Genomic DNA, 16,360 nt, shown 5'->3' with positions numbered 1-16,360 from the left:
TTAACACTGTTTTAAGGGAAATAAACAACTCAGATTGTTAATAAAGTGCCATATTATTTAAAACTATTTTCCAAATGTCTATAAAGATTATGACTGCAGAGAATTAATAGCAGATAACAGTATTTATTGTTTTACAAAGGCAGTACAGTGAAGTAAGCAGTTGCTCATGCTAATGAGTTCATGTGTACATTACTGACATCTCTTACAGTGTTTCACATTAGTAAAGGTGAAAAGTTAAGTGTTATTTTGTGAATAGTCTTAAATACGTTACAGTCGAGAAGGAAACAGGTACACTATTTGGATGTGCTGCTGCATGTGTGCAATACTTTTGCTGTCTGTGACAATCAGTGGAGTGACACGCCGTACGAACGCATCGTCATCGCGGACATCGATAAACATCTGTGAAGGACTTCACAAAGAAGGCATTTTTTACAGTGCTGTTTGAGTGTGTGTGTGTGTGGTGTGTGTACATTCCCTTTTACATCTAACATACACCTGTAAAGTAAATGCTGTCAGGGGCAAGAAAACATATCTTATGACAAGCAAACAAAGGATAAGGTCACCCAGCAGTGCTTAAGCTTAATCTTTGAGCAAATATTGCTGACGAACATACAGTTATTGAGTCAGTCACTTTAGATTAGAGAAAGTCACATTTCTTGAAGGACCCGTTTAAAATGAGAAAACCTAAGAGACATTTTCGTCCAAATACACAAACACTTTGTCCCTCTTGATATTCTTAAACTTCAACATGTGGACAAGGCCCTTGAAGGAGCAGTGTTGGAAAGTGATAAAAAAAAAAAAAAAAAAAGATTCACGCAAACATAATTACAATCAGCTTAATGTGTGTTTGTACATACAAGGATTTTACTCCGGTTTCCAGTGGCTCTAAATATACTTTTACACAAGACACAGTACCAACAGCATAGTCCAGGACAAAGGTAATTAAAGATATTTTTCTGATAATAAAAAAAAAAGGAGAATCACTACTTTAAATTCATACAAGGCGAATTTCAGCCTCGGGTTCCAATATGGAACAAATGATCACTTTGATAGGCAACGTGATGGATGATCTGAAGCAGTCTGCCAGGAGTAATTTAAAGACACTGTCTCTTGAGCTGAATTCATTGAAAGGGACTGTGACGAAAAGGATAGAAGGCCTCTGCTAAAACAGACGGGTGCGGGGGGCCTTTTTGTCTGCAGAAGAGGAGTTAAAATCTCCGGCTCAGCCTTCAATGTGACGTTTCCAGACCTCCAACAACACAAAAAGGCCTTTGTCACGGACACAGAAAAGTGGAGACACTGTCTTTAAGCTGACTATTGAGTAAACTACAAACCGCTCCATCAAGGACTCCCCATTCACCATTATCTCCTGCTGATGATTCAAACTCTGTACACAGAAAAAACCTGTATACTGTATTGCAACAACCCACACATACGCACACAAACCCCGCTCCACTCTACAATCACTCGCTGGCTCAAAATTTGTCATAGACATATCAGTAATAAAAAACAACAAAAAACAACAACACTATAATTAGCATGATCATTGTATGCATCAGGAAAAAGTCCCATGGTGGACATGGTGCAGCATTCAGGATAAGTTGGTTTTGATTTAACAATTTAAGACATATAACGAGACAAAAGCATTTCCAGTATATTCCCCTTCTCCGTTTGATCAAATGGAGACACAGTCACATCCACCTCATGTTGACGGTGCCTAAAAAGTGAAGAACAGCTTGTCCTTTTAGAATAATCAACCCTACCCTTTTATCAAAAGAGAATATCACACTCGACATTTTAAAATAGAAATAAGCAGACTGTGAGGCTAAATTATACATCAAAAGGTGGACACTTTAGTCGACACAGACTCGTGCTACTTTTTTCGGAAGGCAAATTAATGAATCAAAAAGTTTCCAGGAGTAGCTTTATACTATAGCAAGACAACTATGTATGGTATTACAGCAGAAGTTGTCTCACACAACTATAGAGGCAACAATTTCCAATTAAAGAGATCAATCAATTTCCACTACAGGATTGTGAAGGTTTCACCTTCTTTCTTCACCATGATGAGACTACTGGAGAATGACTAATCACCCTGCTATTACCATGTCTGATCAAAAAATATTTTAAGTTTCAATCCAGTGCTTGAACTCTAGCCACTTCAGGAGGAATCTAAGACAGACAAGCACACACACAAACTCCGGTATGGACCGATGTAAGACATGAATGGCTAAAAGGACTTGCAGCTGTCGAGCAGCCACTGTCTGCTAGACAGAAGATCATTAGCCACGGTAGACACTGGGTAATGTTGAGTGCCGTCATTACCCACACTGGTTGGAAACAGGTCTCGTCTACAGGTCAGAAGAGACGCACACAGAAGGGAGACACACAGCCAGGAGGAGACAGCAGGCAACAGATGAAGCCCCAGGGTGGAGGCAGTGTCTTCAGTGTCTTGGTGGAGTGCGTTTGTGGGCCTTGAAGGCACAGATAATCCAGTGAGGTCCTCACTTTCCAAGACTCAGGTGCAACAGAGGTTGTCTATGACCAGGGTGATGTCAAAACCGTACACCTCCAGCAGGTCAACCAGGAAGGAGCGGTCGCCCTGGGGATCCAGCCCCATGGCTCTCACGTGCTCAGCGGTCAGGGTGGGGTCAGTGCTCCCTGCGACCTCCGACAGTGTCTGGAAGATGCGGTTATTCAGCTCCATGAAGAACCTGGGACAGGGATAAAGTATAAAATAGTATGACTCTCGTGCAGTGACAGCTACAGTAGATAAACACCTGCCAAGGACTCACAGAATAAAAAGATCCTCTTCACTTGACGTGCAGTCTCCATCCACCTCCTGATTGTACAGCAACGTTTGCCTGGAAACAGTTACAGTCTAGGTTTTGTCTTTGCAAGTTTTAATGTTTTAACTAACACCAGATTCACTTCATTTAAAGTTACACTTTATTTAATTTAATAAATAACACTGCTGGGTTTTGTAAGTGTACCTTTGTTCACTCAGTTTCCTGTACTTCTCTTTATCCGCTGCATTCAGACGGAGCAGTGACTGCAAATGGCTTCTGTGTGTTTTCACATTCTGGTTATCGATGTAGACATCGTACAGCTCCTTCTTCTCCTCGAAAATCTTCTCTGTGGTACCTTCAAATGCAGATGAAAAAGAAATATGCTCAAATATCACAAATTATTGCTACATATTAAAAAAAAGCAGTGAAATTAAAAGGCGACGTATGTAAGAAATGTATTACATTAAGACACAAAATGACCACGCTGTGTCATCGGAGATTGAGGAAGTGTGTACAGCATTAAATGTGTTGTTTTAGCAATGCTAAAATGATATAGTATAAATAACTAGGGACAGGAATTGGATATCAGACATATAAAACTGTAAAATCTGATAAAAATCCTAAATATCAAATGCTTCACAAAGCACAGAAGCATTTTAGAGTCATGTTTGGGCTGTTTATTTCCCTCTTTTTAGGGAGAACAACATTTGTTACACAGTTGGAGAATGATGTCTTTGAAATGACTCGGCACAAGGGTGTTGTTTACAGCTTCATACGTTCATAAATGGTCTAAAATGACTGTATCGGACTGATATCGGTATCAGTAGATACTCGAGTTTGTGATATCGGTATCGGACACAAAAAAGTGGTACCGTCCCATCCCTATAAATAACCCTTAAACACTCTATTGGAAAATATGTATGCAGTTTTGCAATTTACATTTTTTTTCTTCTATAGGTTGAAGTGTCAAGTATTTACTGTGACTTGTCCTCACATGAATTATTACTTTCACTTTTAATCTCCACCTGTTTCCGACACACTAAAATTAGGTTCAATATTTGCAAAATGAAATAGACAGAGGGACATTTATGAGTGTGTGTGCATAACACAGTGTAACGCCGCGTGAAAGTGCGGTCTAATTTCGGTATTTTGGAAAAATGCTGGGATTACAGTAGCCATTTTAAATGCCAACGGTGACTGTTGCACACATCCTACATATATCACCTTCAACTACTACCAGTTAAACTTCACTCACAGGCCACATATGACATCTCTGTTTCCAGGGCAGGGATGTCGGCTACATTGATGTAGAAGAAAGGCCGCAGTTCAGGAACAGAGACACCGATTCCTGGCAGAGACACGTTGGCCAGACAGCAACAGCAATACACTAAAGAAAGCACAAAATGCATACGGAATGAAAAATCACCAGGGAGAGGCAAAGAAAACAAAGCTACGTGCAGCTACCAATCAGAGACTGTGTTTTGTGTGCGTGTGTAAGGCTGTGTTTAAGCTCCTCACCCCTATAGCAGACCACACCTACAGGTGGAGGGGAGAAGATGAGGATACGTTTCCTCAGCAAGGCAAACTTCCACAGCACCAAGATCTGCTCGCCGAAAAACTGGATGAACTGAGACATGCAGCCAGCCGGGTGGGTGATCTGCAGGGAGCAAACGGTGACATGCAGTAATTTAAAAATGTGGCACTGGAGACTGAGAAAACATGCAATAACACGGGCGTGATTTCAGACCTTCATTTCCGGGTGCATGCAGCGGTTGATGGTGGTAACACTCCAGGTTGGACAAGCAGTGACCAGGCCATTTCCTGAAGGTGGAAGGACAGCCTTCTTATCCTCGTAGAAGGCCTCGAGTGGAGAATACTGACCCGGACACTGCAACTGGTGCCTGTAAGACAAGAGGAGGAGGACATTTTCATAATCATTAAGTAATCGGGTGTTTGGTTCCATTTTGAGGCTTCTTTATATTCATCATGTGTCAGCATTGCTCTGCTTTTCTCCCAGCTCAGGCTGAGTTGAAGAGACTTGCGTGTCACACAGAAAACATTAAAAACTGTGTGTTTGGTCTCGGATGTTATGCAGCTCATCTATTATGCAAGATTATAGATTGCACTTGGTTAGTATTCAATCATCCCCTGTTCTGAAATGAATTGTGGGATCATCTGGTTGGCACGGTGAACGTACAGCCACAGTAACCACACATTAAACGTAGGCTGGATAATGAAATGATACGAGTTCAGATCCACTTTTATTAGGTGGTAACCTCAGTATTTTGTAACATGAAATGGTGGCTTTGTTGGTGTGAATTAACAGACAGTCAATGAGGATAAAAGCTTCCATGTGTAGAGTTCGTGATGAGAAAAGACCCCGCCAAGGTGTGCTCCACGTTCATGCTTAGCCTTCATTCAAAACCTGCCTGTAAATGGGCTCCAGTGATGGGAGCTGTAACTGGGACTCAGGGTTTATGTATAATAGATGAGAACATCTGAACAAAGACGCACAGGCAGGAGGCAGGCATATGCAGAGAAAACCTGGCGATAGCATTGAGTAAAACTACATAAAAAAAAGTTGCACAGCTACCAAATCATGAAAGCACAAGACTGAACTAGCTATCTCACCTGACTTGATTCTCCAGGAAGTGCATGTAGCGGTAAAGCAGAGTGTAGGACGGAGACAGAATTCCCACCGACTTCATCCTCGCTCCTCTCTCCAGTTCACTCTCCACGGGCATGTTAGCGAAACAAGCCAGCCCGAAGTAACAGCCCTTTCGGAAATATCTAAACAAAAGGCCAAACAGAGAGCAGGAGTGAGTGAGTGACTGACTGACTGTGGCAGACAACAGGCGGAGCCAATTCCAAGTGATTTCACAGTGTTTGCACATACATAAAGTCACTGGTGATCCGATGGGAACCGCTGGCCATTGACTTGAATTCAACTCCCTCTAGGTTGATGTCATGAGGCAGGCACCACTCTACCATGTTCCCTGTTGTGCACAGAACACACACACACACACACATCATGAGGTTATTTCCCACACTTAACTTTCATTCCTACTACTTCCTCAAAAGCCTGTTTCGTTGTGAGCCATCATGGGACAGAGAAAGTGGTGACTCAGCTACTGTAACTTAACACTGTCCTCTTCTCCCATGTGAAGCTGAAACACTGTGACAACCTGCCGTTGTGCTCTGTTGCTTTATATGTGGCCTGTTTTTAAGCAAATGACACATTTGCATACAATACAAGAAACGAGAAGTTTAACTTTTTTGGTCGGGGTTATTACGCCATTAAAGTTACAGTTATTTCATCAGCATGGATTGTTTGACTTTTTGTCTTTTCATCAGAAACTTCTGATGACCCCAGCTGACAACTGTATATCCTTTAACTGTTGTATGTATGTATGTATGTATGTATTATAATGCACTGATTAACAATATGAATGTTAATTGTTATTATCATTAAGCTCAGGTTGTAGAGACCAACGCCATGTGAGCAGAATGTGAACATGTGGAAGACGTTTTTAACCAAACACACTGAAATCTCTTTACTTTCCCTGTTGGCATGAAACAAATTGTTTTTCTTAATGCGTTGCAGATTGGAAACATAATTCTGAGTGAAGAACAAAGAACAATCATAAAGAAGATCCAAGGTCCTGAAATGACAGGAAATACACAGGCTCCCCCTAGTGACACTTGAAAACAAATCACTAGGACTGTACTTTGGTGAGCAAGAGAGACATTTTATATGAAATATAAACAGTTTTCCCCCATTCACAATTAAACCAGATGATGAAAAATCCTCTACAACATCAATTCTTATGAGACGGTTTTATGGCGTTGTGCAGTAAAATCGTCCCATCCTTTGGAGGATGAGATGTGTAGTGACAATAATATGTCATGGGATAATAACAATACGTCTTATTGCAGAGACCAAACCCAGCAAACCACCAGTGGAAAAATCAGCACCAAATGTGAATATTTTTTAATCCAGGTTTAAATAAACACTGCTTTTCTATGCTTATGATTGCTTATAAAGCGAATTTTAATCTTCTACACTTTACATTGTTAAGTTCTTAAGTAATGTGTTGTTTTCGCTCCATTTCAGTCAAACTTTTTCGTTTTCTTTCGTTCTTTTTATTACCCTCTTTTTACTTATGTGAATTAGGTTTTGTTCAAATTCAAATTTTATTTTTATATAATGCATATGGAGTTGCCCTTGTGTATGAGCTGTGCTGTACAAATAAAGCTGCCTGGCCTTAACAATAAATCATGGGATTAAAGAATGTTCGAAAATGTCAGTAAGTCTAAAGGATCACAGGATCTGTTCACTCACCTGATCTGGTATCAAAGGTAACGACAAACACGGCCACTATCTGATCCTTTTCCTCCCACTGATCTCTCATTGAGAGGCCGGGGAATGGAACATGACGAGCTGTACCAAAAGCCTCGGGTCGAGCCAACGTCTGCCCACGGAGCTCTGTCCGCGGAGGGACCGGGCTTCCGTCCCCGCTGACAACAACAGCTGTCACACTGCTAGCCGGGCTGCAGGTGGAGACTGCAGTACCAGCCACGGTCCCCACTGTCTGCGAACTTTTCTCCGCCGGAGCGTCTTCCTCCCGCGGCTGTGACGGCGTCGGGCCCGCCCGGTTAGGGTCTGGCGGTGGGATCTCCTCCCAGTCCAACAGCGGAGCTCGATCAGACTGCTCCACCATGACGCTGCCGCCTCCGAGAACACAGAAGCGGGGTAAATAAAAGAGAGAGTCCGAAGTCTTGAACTTACCCAGCAGACTAAACACCCCGCTGCTGCTGGATCATGGTTTCCTGCTGCTGCTGCTCCTCGCTGCTTGTTTTCTGTGGATCTGTAAGCGTGTCACATCCACGGAGGAGTCGTTTTTCCTCCTCCCGTCCCACTGTTTTGATGACGTCGATGACTTCCGCCCACGTGTCTATATATCACTATTTCATACAGTGACCTAATTTTGATTAGGATTTATTGTTGGTCGTTCATAGTTATTATAACATTTAGATTGAGGTACGGAGCTTGTTTTAAATCATTTTTGTTTACAAAACTTTTAATTAATTTAGATCAATTGTAGATCAATTGATTCTGCAGTTTTAAAAGGGCATATATTACTTGTTGAACTGCGTGTAATGCTAAAAGATAGCATTGTCATTATTGATAAAATGATAAATACAATTAACAGTCATGTTTAAGTCAGGTGTGTTGTTTGGGGAAGAATTCAGCCAATCAGAGAGCGCGATGTGTTGACCCGGGGAGACAGAGTTTATTTAAACAGGAAGTTATTTACATACAGGGCGCGAAATTGTGAGCGTGCTTATGCGTGAGGCGACTTGTCAGTGAGTATACATGATAAACACACTCTGTTACTCAAAGTCACGTCACACATTCGTGTGCATCTATGGCCACTGTGTGAAACATCTATTAAACGTTCCGACGAAAATGACTGTAACTGCATTTGCTGCGTTTTTCAGTTTTTCCAGCAACAGATAATGATTCATTTCAGTAAATATCATTGAGTTGTCAATTAAATTCATATGATTATTTCTGCTAGTGGAAGTCAACAAATGAGTTAATAATAGTGAGGTAGTTGTTTCATACTAGTTACACTGTGTGTAGGCCTAATTGTTTGTCACAGAGATTTCCTCTCATCTGTGTTGTCTTTATAAATGTTGGTCTTATAACATAACATTACATCACAAGTAAAACTTACGACAGTGTGGTGGTGGTGTATTTGCTCTGTAAGCCCAGTCAAAGGAATTAAGCGTGTTGATTTTTGATTTAAACCTTTGACGAAATACAGGCCCCAAGCATGGCGATGTTGTTTGATGAGATCAGCCAGCACCTGGACTTCTCTAGCTATGGAGAGGAGGGAAGCAGCAGCAGCAGCAGTGAGGCCAGCTCTGATGACTGCACCTCCAGAGTAAAAAGTCCCAGGATCCTAAGTCCCAGGATCCTAAGTCCCAGCTCTGCGTGCAGGACGCCGAGGGTGCAGCGCCACCGTAGCAGAAGCATCACCATGTCCTCCCCTTCACAATGCACCAGTCCCATACCTAATGCTTTCTGGAATAAACTGAGACTGTGTGACTCTCCCAGTACACCCAAGGTGGGCAATCGTTTACCCAAATTGTCCATTATTCACCCTTGTGGTTTGGAGCTGACTCAGTTTTTCATTTACTGCCCTCTGTAGAGTCTGCTCTCAAAGTCATCCCACCCTTGTTCCACCTCTAAGATGAGTTGCAAGCGGAGAAGTCTGCACCCTGCTTCAACTTTGGCAAACCGATTCCAAGCACCTTCTGTCAACGTGAATCCTTTCACCCCTGACACAGTGCGCAGGAATAGTGAGCAGAAGTGGAGGAACAGCGGTGGGAGTGATGACGATGAAGAATATGGACGCAGGTAACTTGGTGATATTGCAGATATCTGTGTTTCTTAGCATTCAAGTTGGTTTCCTGGTGTTTGGAAACTTGTTTGGGATACCAACCAAATACCAAATTTAGGACAACATTACAGGGACATAAGTGTATTTGTATTATGGTGTAGGTGTCACATTGAAAGTTATTTTTAAACCGCTTGAAATAGACTTCAGTTCTTCATCTTTGTTTTCATTGTCCAAAACTCAATTTTAAATCCCTTCCCATTGCAGATATGCTCACGGATAATAACTTTGAATGTATCTTTCAGGATGAAACACAGTCTGACGTCATCTGAGGAGGATGATGAGGCCTTTCTCCCACGAAAGGTACAGCTATTTATATCCATGCTTTCTGGTGAATGTAACCCTCCCTCTCCGATGCCTCTGATCTGATTTCATCACCAGGCATTTGTCATCTTTAGATGCCTCCTCACTGTATTGTCCAAAATTGCAACTTCCGGGATTTCTCTGAAGAATCTCCATCACGAGACACAAAGGGGCTGTCAGAACCGTCACACTTCCATTGTGGAAGCGCTGCCATATTTGGTCTCATCAAAGAAACTCTCTGGTCCCCGTGGCTGTTACAGCACTGTGACGTGTGTTCTTTCTTTGATAATGTCTTTGGTTTACCACAAGTCCCGTCCGTCTGTTTATCTGGCAGAAGCGAGCTGTCCAAGCCTTCATGCTGACACGCTATGAGAGTGAGTTTCTGGAGCTGGAGTGCATTGGCGTTGGCGAGTTTGGGGCAGTTTATAAGTGTGTGAAGAGGCTGGATGGCTGCTTGTATGCCATAAAACGCTCTCGCCGTCCCCTGGCAGGCTCTGCCAACGAGTGAGTCAGCAGCATGTCACTCTCTACCAGGCACACATCAATCGAGTGTACCGAGCGAGAATAATGCTGACCATTTTTTTAATATCCTGTCAGGCAGCTGGCACTAAAGGAAGTGTATGCACATGCTGTTCTTGGGCACCACCCACATGTTGTTCGCTATTACTCAGCATGGGCAGAGGACGATCACATGATTATTCAGAATGAATATTGTGATGGTAAGTTTCACATTAATGTCAGTAGTTCACTGTAACAACAATGAGTGGTGGTTTGATTATAGTTGTGGTTTGTTTGTTTTGTTTGTTTGCTGGGACAGGTGGAAGTCTCAGTGATGCCATTGTGAAGAAGCAGCAGGGGCAATGCGAGTTGTTTTCAGTGGCAGAGCTGAAGGATCTGCTCTTACAAGTGTCCATGGGTCTGAAATACATCCACAGCTCAGGCCTGGTACACTTGGACATCAAACCAAGTACGTCTCAGAGTAGTTTTAACTCTTCATTTCTTATTTTGTTCTGTTAAACCTAATATTCCTTGTATGTTTTCTTTTATCACCCCCCCCACCCCCACCCTGACCTGCTGTGAATTATGTAGGTAATATTTTCATTTGCCAGCGTCCCTGCACGACTGTGGCAGGTGAGGGGGAGAGCGAAGATGAAGACGACCGCAGCACCTCTGTTGGAGTCGTTTACAAAATTGGTATTACGTTTGATCTTAAATACATTTCTACCTTTTTAAATAGTTAGTTTTCTGTTAGTTGTGATTCCTGTTGTTTTCTGTAGGGGACCTGGGTCATGTGACCTCAAGCAGCAATCCTCAAGTTGAGGAAGGGGATAGTCGCTTTCTGGCCAGTGAGGTCCTACATGAGGTAACTGTGATGTTTTAATCATTTAAAAAAAAAAAATAATGAATCAGAGCAGATGGCACAGTTCATACATCCAGTCTTTTTTTTTTTCTTCACATTTTTCCTAGCATCTTTGTAAAAGGTCTCTCTGCTCCCCAGGATTACAGTCACCTTCCCAAGGCAGATATCTTTGCTCTTGGCCTTACCATGCTGCTGGCCGCTGGGGCTCCTCCTCTTCCACAAAATGGAGATGAGTGGCACAGCCTTAGAGAGGGGAAACTTCCCCAGCTGCCACAGGAGCTCCCAGCCTCCTTTAGAGGACTACTTCAGGTACATTTCAAGAGCTGCCACCTGTAATATACATTTTCATCTAGTAGCAAAATCACCTATAAATCCATTGCTTGCAGGCATACAGTTTATACTGTTATATTTTGTTCTTTCTTTGTAAGCTGTTGTTGGATACGGACCCGAGAAAGCGACCATCTGCCAGAGAGCTTTGCAAGCACGCGGCCTTAAGGGAGGAGAGGACTGGGAGGTTGGCTGCTCAGCTGCGCAGAGAGCTCAATGTAGAGAAGTTTAGGACAGCCATGCTTGAAAAGTAAGCTGCAGCCACGCTTTTGTCTCCATGGCGCAGTATTTCACGTTGTTAGGCATTAAAAATGTATTCTTTATTATATTATACTAGAAAGTGAAAAGTGTGATAACAAGTCCAGGACCATCTTTACTCATTTTTGCATATGAATAATTTCACAAGACCCCTAAATGGTGTGTTGCAGTAATTATGAAACATGTTTACAGTCTTGATGTCTCATTCAGTGATGCATTTTTTAATTCATGGGTAAGTATAAGCTGTATAAAGGGGCCATTTTATTTTTTATTTCCCTGAGGCTCTGAATTACATGAATATGACCAGCAGGTGGTGCAATTTCACATTTAATTAAAAAACAACTTGATGACACCTGTATAACTCTGAACTGTCTTATACTTTTAATCTAATTTAAGCTTTGATGAAGTTATTACAATGATCATGTAACAGGTATAAATCTGAATGTTTTTATATCCACTACAGAGAGCTCCAGGAGGCTCGTCAAGCAGCGTTGTCACCCAAACAGGGCCTCCCTCTCGGGCTGAAACCTGCTAAGATGGGGCCTCTGGCCAAATCAGGAAGGAGACTCGTTGGCAGGAACACAGCACGATCAATCACCTATGATTTCCACGGATAATTGTGACTGATGGTATAATGGGGGACCGACTTGTGTATGCCAGAATACTTCTGAAAATGACAACATGGTTTGTGGGGCTTCATAGGACTCATGTAACTGAAAGACTGGGGCAGCACTTGGTCTAAGGGATCATTTCAACATCTCATCACTGCTGCAGAGCATTTCCTCTGACCAGTCAAAGTTTTGTTTTATTTTCTTTTTTAATTGTAAATAAACATTTTAAGCATTTTATCAGGTGGGTTTAGTTTCTAATTTGAATCTCTGCATGTCTTTTAACGTGTGTTGCTGTGTAATGGAAAAAGTACTTATATTAAAAAAAAAAGAAATGCTGTTTGCCAAAGCAGGTACTTTCCAGCGCAGTGTTCTTCTTATCTACTGCTGCAGTGAACCATGTACTGTGATTAGGGGTAAGACATTACACTGTAATGTTCGTGATTATTATTTTAACTTGGATAATATTCATGCATAATTTGAAGTAATTCCAAGTTGTATATCAAACGTTCAAAACCTAGTTTCATGACGTAAACGGTGAAGCTGTAACTAGAGGAAGTCCTGGGAATACCAGTCATTTGCATACAGTACACCGTAGATAAATACAGGAAGAAAATCTCTATATCATATGTTCTTCCATCAGACCCACTCTCTCTAGTGGTATTTGTATTGTATAAGTTGTTTTATCATTATGTAGACTCGGACTCCCCGCCATTAAAGTCTTGTGTATGAGATTTCCGACGGCTGTGAACGCGTCACGGTGCATCTATAGGGCTTACCCTCCATCTCAGACAGACAGATCCTCGCAATCTGCTGTTGTTTAGCTGCTAATTGCTCGTTAATTTGTGGTGCATTACTTACCAGTATCTTGTGGTTGTATGACGTGAAGGACCTTCGTACAAGGCACAAGGAACTAATGTGAGTAATAAAAGAAAGATTTGTTTTGTTTGTTTTTATCCAACTTTTAACATGAGTTCATTAAGCTAACGTGTGATGTCAACACCAAAATGTTCGCGTTAGCTTATCTTGTGGTCTAGCTCTACCCCGTAAACTGTCAAGTGTCAGTAGGGTTTATCGTTCCGCTGTTGTTGTTGTCAGTGTGAAGTTATGTGGATTTTCTTTTACTCTTTCCTTTGAAACACTTTTAGCGGTCTGGTATTTCATCACTTCTACAATGAGTGACCCAAACTGGTGACGTTCTTCGTTGTTGTTGTTGTTGTTGTTGTTGTGGTGTTAAAGGCCAAGTGTGTTAATCGATGGATGACCCGTGGAGTGTGACCAGTGAGCAGAACACCGCTCTGGTCATTTTGGCCTTTCTTCAGTCGGATTGTAGAAATTCCGACTACAGGGATGAGCTCGTCTCTCTGGGTAAGGATTTAAATTACACCCGGGACATCAACTGCAATGGCCGCTTCATGGACGACGGTGATCTAGAGACGGATGGTCACTCGCCCAGCTCAGTCTTTCTGAACGACATCCTGCCTGTAGTGGAGCTGCAACGGCCAAGTGAGTAACTGAAACTAACTGTGACAAACTCGCTTCCCCAGATCAGCTGTTTGTTTATCTCAGTATATGGCTCATAGTTCTCGGTCTAAATCCCTATAAATTCACCTTTCATTCTTTTGCTTGATGAATCAACTGTAAATAATCATGTACATTGTATAAGATAGTGCCAAAGTCTGAACTTAAACACACCTGTACAGTACTGTTGAAGTTACTTATCCTACTTCTTCCAGTGTCCTGTAGCGAAAACACTGGGAGTGCACAAAATTCTGCCAAGGCTGCTTGGTTTCACACATCACCACCGAAATCCAATGATTTCTTCCGTGGGCCATAACCTACATTGTCATAAAATGACATCAAAAGCCTTCCTTTTACTTTTTTGACTTATGTTGCACCAAAACAGACAAAAAACAAAAACTACTGCAGCCCAAAATGGTAACTTATGCAAAGGCTGCTCAGTTTAACCCAGAGTCAGTACTCTTTCTTATCAAAAGGTTTTTTTTTTTGTTTTTTTTCTAAATCTTGAATTATTTGGTAAATCACCAATTCTTTCTTCCTGTATGGCGTGTGTGTGTATGTATGTATGTCTATATGTATGTATGTGTATATATATATATATATATATATATATATATATGTCTGTGAGTGTGTGTGTATATATATGTGTGTGTGTGTGTGTGTGTGTGTGTGTGTATATATATATATATATATATATATATATATATATACATATACATATATATATATATGTATGTGTGTGTGTGTATGTATATGTATACACATATTCACAGGGTTTAATCCAAATCTGTCCCTCACTTTTACAATTTTGCTGCTTAAAGTAATACTAATGAATGCTTGGCTAAAATCATTTTTATTTATTATTTTTAAGTTTGTTGCATTTCACCTTTTTAGATGAGGCATCTGTTGTTCCAGTGTACCTGACGCATTTACTGTTTCTGTACAATGACAATAAAGGCTTTCGATTCTATTCTAAATATGTACATAGATACATGCTTAGCCTTATAATGGTACTGCAGGGGTCAGCTATTTAATCACAGCTCTGGCTTTCGTGTTTGGGTTCTTTCCAGTCACAATAATACATTACTTAAAGTGAAAGCAGGAAATAGTGACTACATTTCTTGTTTAGTTCTCCCTGCTAAGTATTGTATTGACCTTTTTCTTGTAGGAAACCATGAAGCTGCAGAAAGCCTTCATCAGGTTGCAGAAGGACTGAGAGAAATTGCAGCCCAGATTGAACAAAACATTGTGGCTCAAGCTACAAGGAACCTGAGACATAATATATCAACCACCCCTACTGAGGTGAGTGTGTTGTGAGAAATTATGAGCTGTTGATTACATAATATAATAATTTCAATAATTGTAATAACTTGTGGTATTAGCAAAGTATTGTCTCCCATTTGTTAACCCAAATATTTGACACATTATCAGTGTTAAGTCAAGTTTATCCAGTTTATAGTAACACTGTATCTCCTTCGAACTGTTTGTCTAAATAATAGCACCAAAACATTGTGGGGAATCTTGAGTGATTAATTTCAGACTGTTGTTATATGTTGGTATTTCCAGCAGTGGAAAAATCACCTGGAGGTGGAGGTAGAGCGGGTGATGAGGCAGGGCGTGGGACTGGAGCATCTACCACAAGAGAGAGTGTTCATAGCTCTCACTCTCACCCTGGTGAGGGGAGTGTGTGAGCAGGTCCCAGGGTTGTTGAGAAACCTCTTCAATGCTGCACTGCAGTACATCAACCCTATAACTGCCAGGTGACCTTTGAGCTGCAGGATGAAAGGGGAAAATAAAACTGTATCTTTTCTTTTTGTACTTGAAATTTATTTTTTGCATTCCATTATTTTGATTTATTTCCGCAATACCACTTAAATAAATATACAGTATTACTCCTGGGATTTTAGTTTTCTTTCAGTCTGAAAATGATAGTCCATTAATGTAATTGAAACATTTAAATAACACTGTAGCATTAATAATACCATATCCATAATGGTATAACTGTTCCCAGTTCAAATTATGTAGTGTAGTATAGTCAAGGTGCCGTTATCAGGGGCTTTTCAGTTCATGCTGCCATGCACTTTTATCAGTTTCCCTTTTAAAGCAAGCATCGTTGAAATTGATTGACACAATTATGTAAAACTGAGAAATCCCTTGAAACCAAATGTTTCACAGATGTGTTTCAATGCCATGTTCAACAACCATACATACGTTTTCATGGTGTTAACTCACAATGACACTGTCACCTTATGTATTATTTAGACGACTACAAAACTAAGACGCATGACTTTCTAGCAAATGTTTGACAGAAATAACACAGGTGGTCAAAATGTTCCTAATAAACTTTGTTTCATTTTACTTTACACAATATTCTCTGTAAACATAAATGTTTTGGAGCTGTTTTGATTGATTAAAACAGAGTGGACTGCGATTAGTCTTTATCTTACCCACCAGAACACAGATGCATTCATTTGTCATTGAAAAGCCCTGGTGTTGCACAGGGTGAAAAGCTGACAAGACACCTGCCAAAAAGGGATTTTCTTTTGAATGGGGAAGTAAATTCAACCATGAAATACACATTCATTTAAGGAAGGAGTGAATTCATAAGCTTTGGGTGCATTTCCTGCTTCTCTCCTTAAGGGATCTCTTGAGCCGTGACCCACAGTTTATTATTCAATCAAAACTAAGTCTAATACCTTCACATAAATCGAATTAAGTGGGCAATGC

General features: G+C 41.0%; 2 protein-coding genes across 3 annotated transcripts; one reads left to right on the top strand and one right to left on the bottom strand.

The window, feature by feature from the left end:
- Positions 1 to 103: 103 nt before the first annotated feature.
- On the bottom strand, positions 104 to 7,510 carry dennd11 (DENN domain containing 11). Its single transcript, XM_044036820.1, has 9 exons — positions 7,132 to 7,510; positions 5,686 to 5,785; positions 5,421 to 5,579; positions 4,537 to 4,690; positions 4,308 to 4,446; positions 4,045 to 4,176; positions 2,994 to 3,144; positions 2,796 to 2,864; positions 104 to 2,714 (listed from the first exon to the last, which is right to left on the bottom strand). Exons 1-9 carry the CDS (start codon positions 7,508 to 7,510, stop codon positions 2,519 to 2,521), a joined length of 1,479 nt encoding a protein of 492 aa, XP_043892755.1. The 3' UTR covers positions 104 to 2,518.
- On the top strand, positions 7,463 to 16,064 carry wee2 (WEE2 oocyte meiosis inhibiting kinase). Of its 2 annotated transcripts, none has more exons than XM_044036815.1 (15): positions 7,463 to 7,542; positions 8,621 to 8,923; positions 9,008 to 9,216; positions 9,502 to 9,559; positions 9,894 to 10,063; positions 10,157 to 10,278; positions 10,377 to 10,526; positions 10,649 to 10,753; positions 10,837 to 10,922; positions 11,058 to 11,228; positions 11,348 to 11,496; positions 11,968 to 13,030; positions 13,352 to 13,618; positions 14,802 to 14,935; positions 15,200 to 16,064. In XM_044036815.1, exons 2-12 carry the CDS (start codon positions 8,630 to 8,632, stop codon positions 12,119 to 12,121), a joined length of 1,668 nt encoding a protein of 555 aa, XP_043892750.1. In that variant the 5' UTR covers positions 7,463 to 7,542; positions 8,621 to 8,629; the 3' UTR covers positions 12,122 to 13,030; positions 13,352 to 13,618; positions 14,802 to 14,935; positions 15,200 to 16,064. The 2 variants fall into 2 exon arrangements, with proteins under 2 accessions (XP_043892750.1, XP_043892749.1); XM_044036814.1 differs by lacking the exon at positions 7,463 to 7,542 and adding an exon at positions 7,853 to 8,156.
- Positions 16,065 to 16,360: the final 296 nt, after the last annotated feature.

Source organism: Solea senegalensis, linkage group LG10 (assembly GCF_019176455.1).
Source record: "Solea senegalensis isolate Sse05_10M linkage group LG10, IFAPA_SoseM_1, whole genome shotgun sequence".
Taxonomy (NCBI): Eukaryota; Metazoa; Chordata; class Actinopteri; order Pleuronectiformes; family Soleidae; genus Solea; species Solea senegalensis.
This window is presented reverse-complemented; position numbering and strand designations above follow the sequence as displayed.

Excerpts from the sequence above, each read along its gene's own strand:
- wee2 (XM_044036815.1), top strand. The coding sequence starts at position 8,630 with ATGGCGATGTTGTTTGATGAGATCAGCCAGCACCTGGACTTCTCTAGC. Across the intron at positions 8,924-9,007 it reads ACTCTCCCAGTACACCCAAG|AGTCTGCTCTCAAAGTCATC; the intron begins GTGGGCAATCGT and ends TGCCCTCTGTAG. Across the intron at positions 10,754-10,836 it reads TGGAGTCGTTTACAAAATTG|GGGACCTGGGTCATGTGACC; the intron begins GTATTACGTTTG and ends TGTTTTCTGTAG.
- dennd11 (XM_044036820.1), bottom strand. The coding sequence starts at position 7,510 with ATGGTGGAGCAGTCTGATCGAGCTCCGCTGTTGGACTGGGAGGAGATC. Across the intron at positions 5,786-7,131 it reads TACCTTTGATACCAGATCAG|GGAACATGGTAGAGTGGTGC; the intron begins GTGAGTGAACAG and ends TGTGCACAACAG. Across the intron at positions 4,691-5,420 it reads TTCCTGGAGAATCAAGTCAG|GCACCAGTTGCAGTGTCCGG; the intron begins GTGAGATAGCTA and ends CTTGTCTTACAG.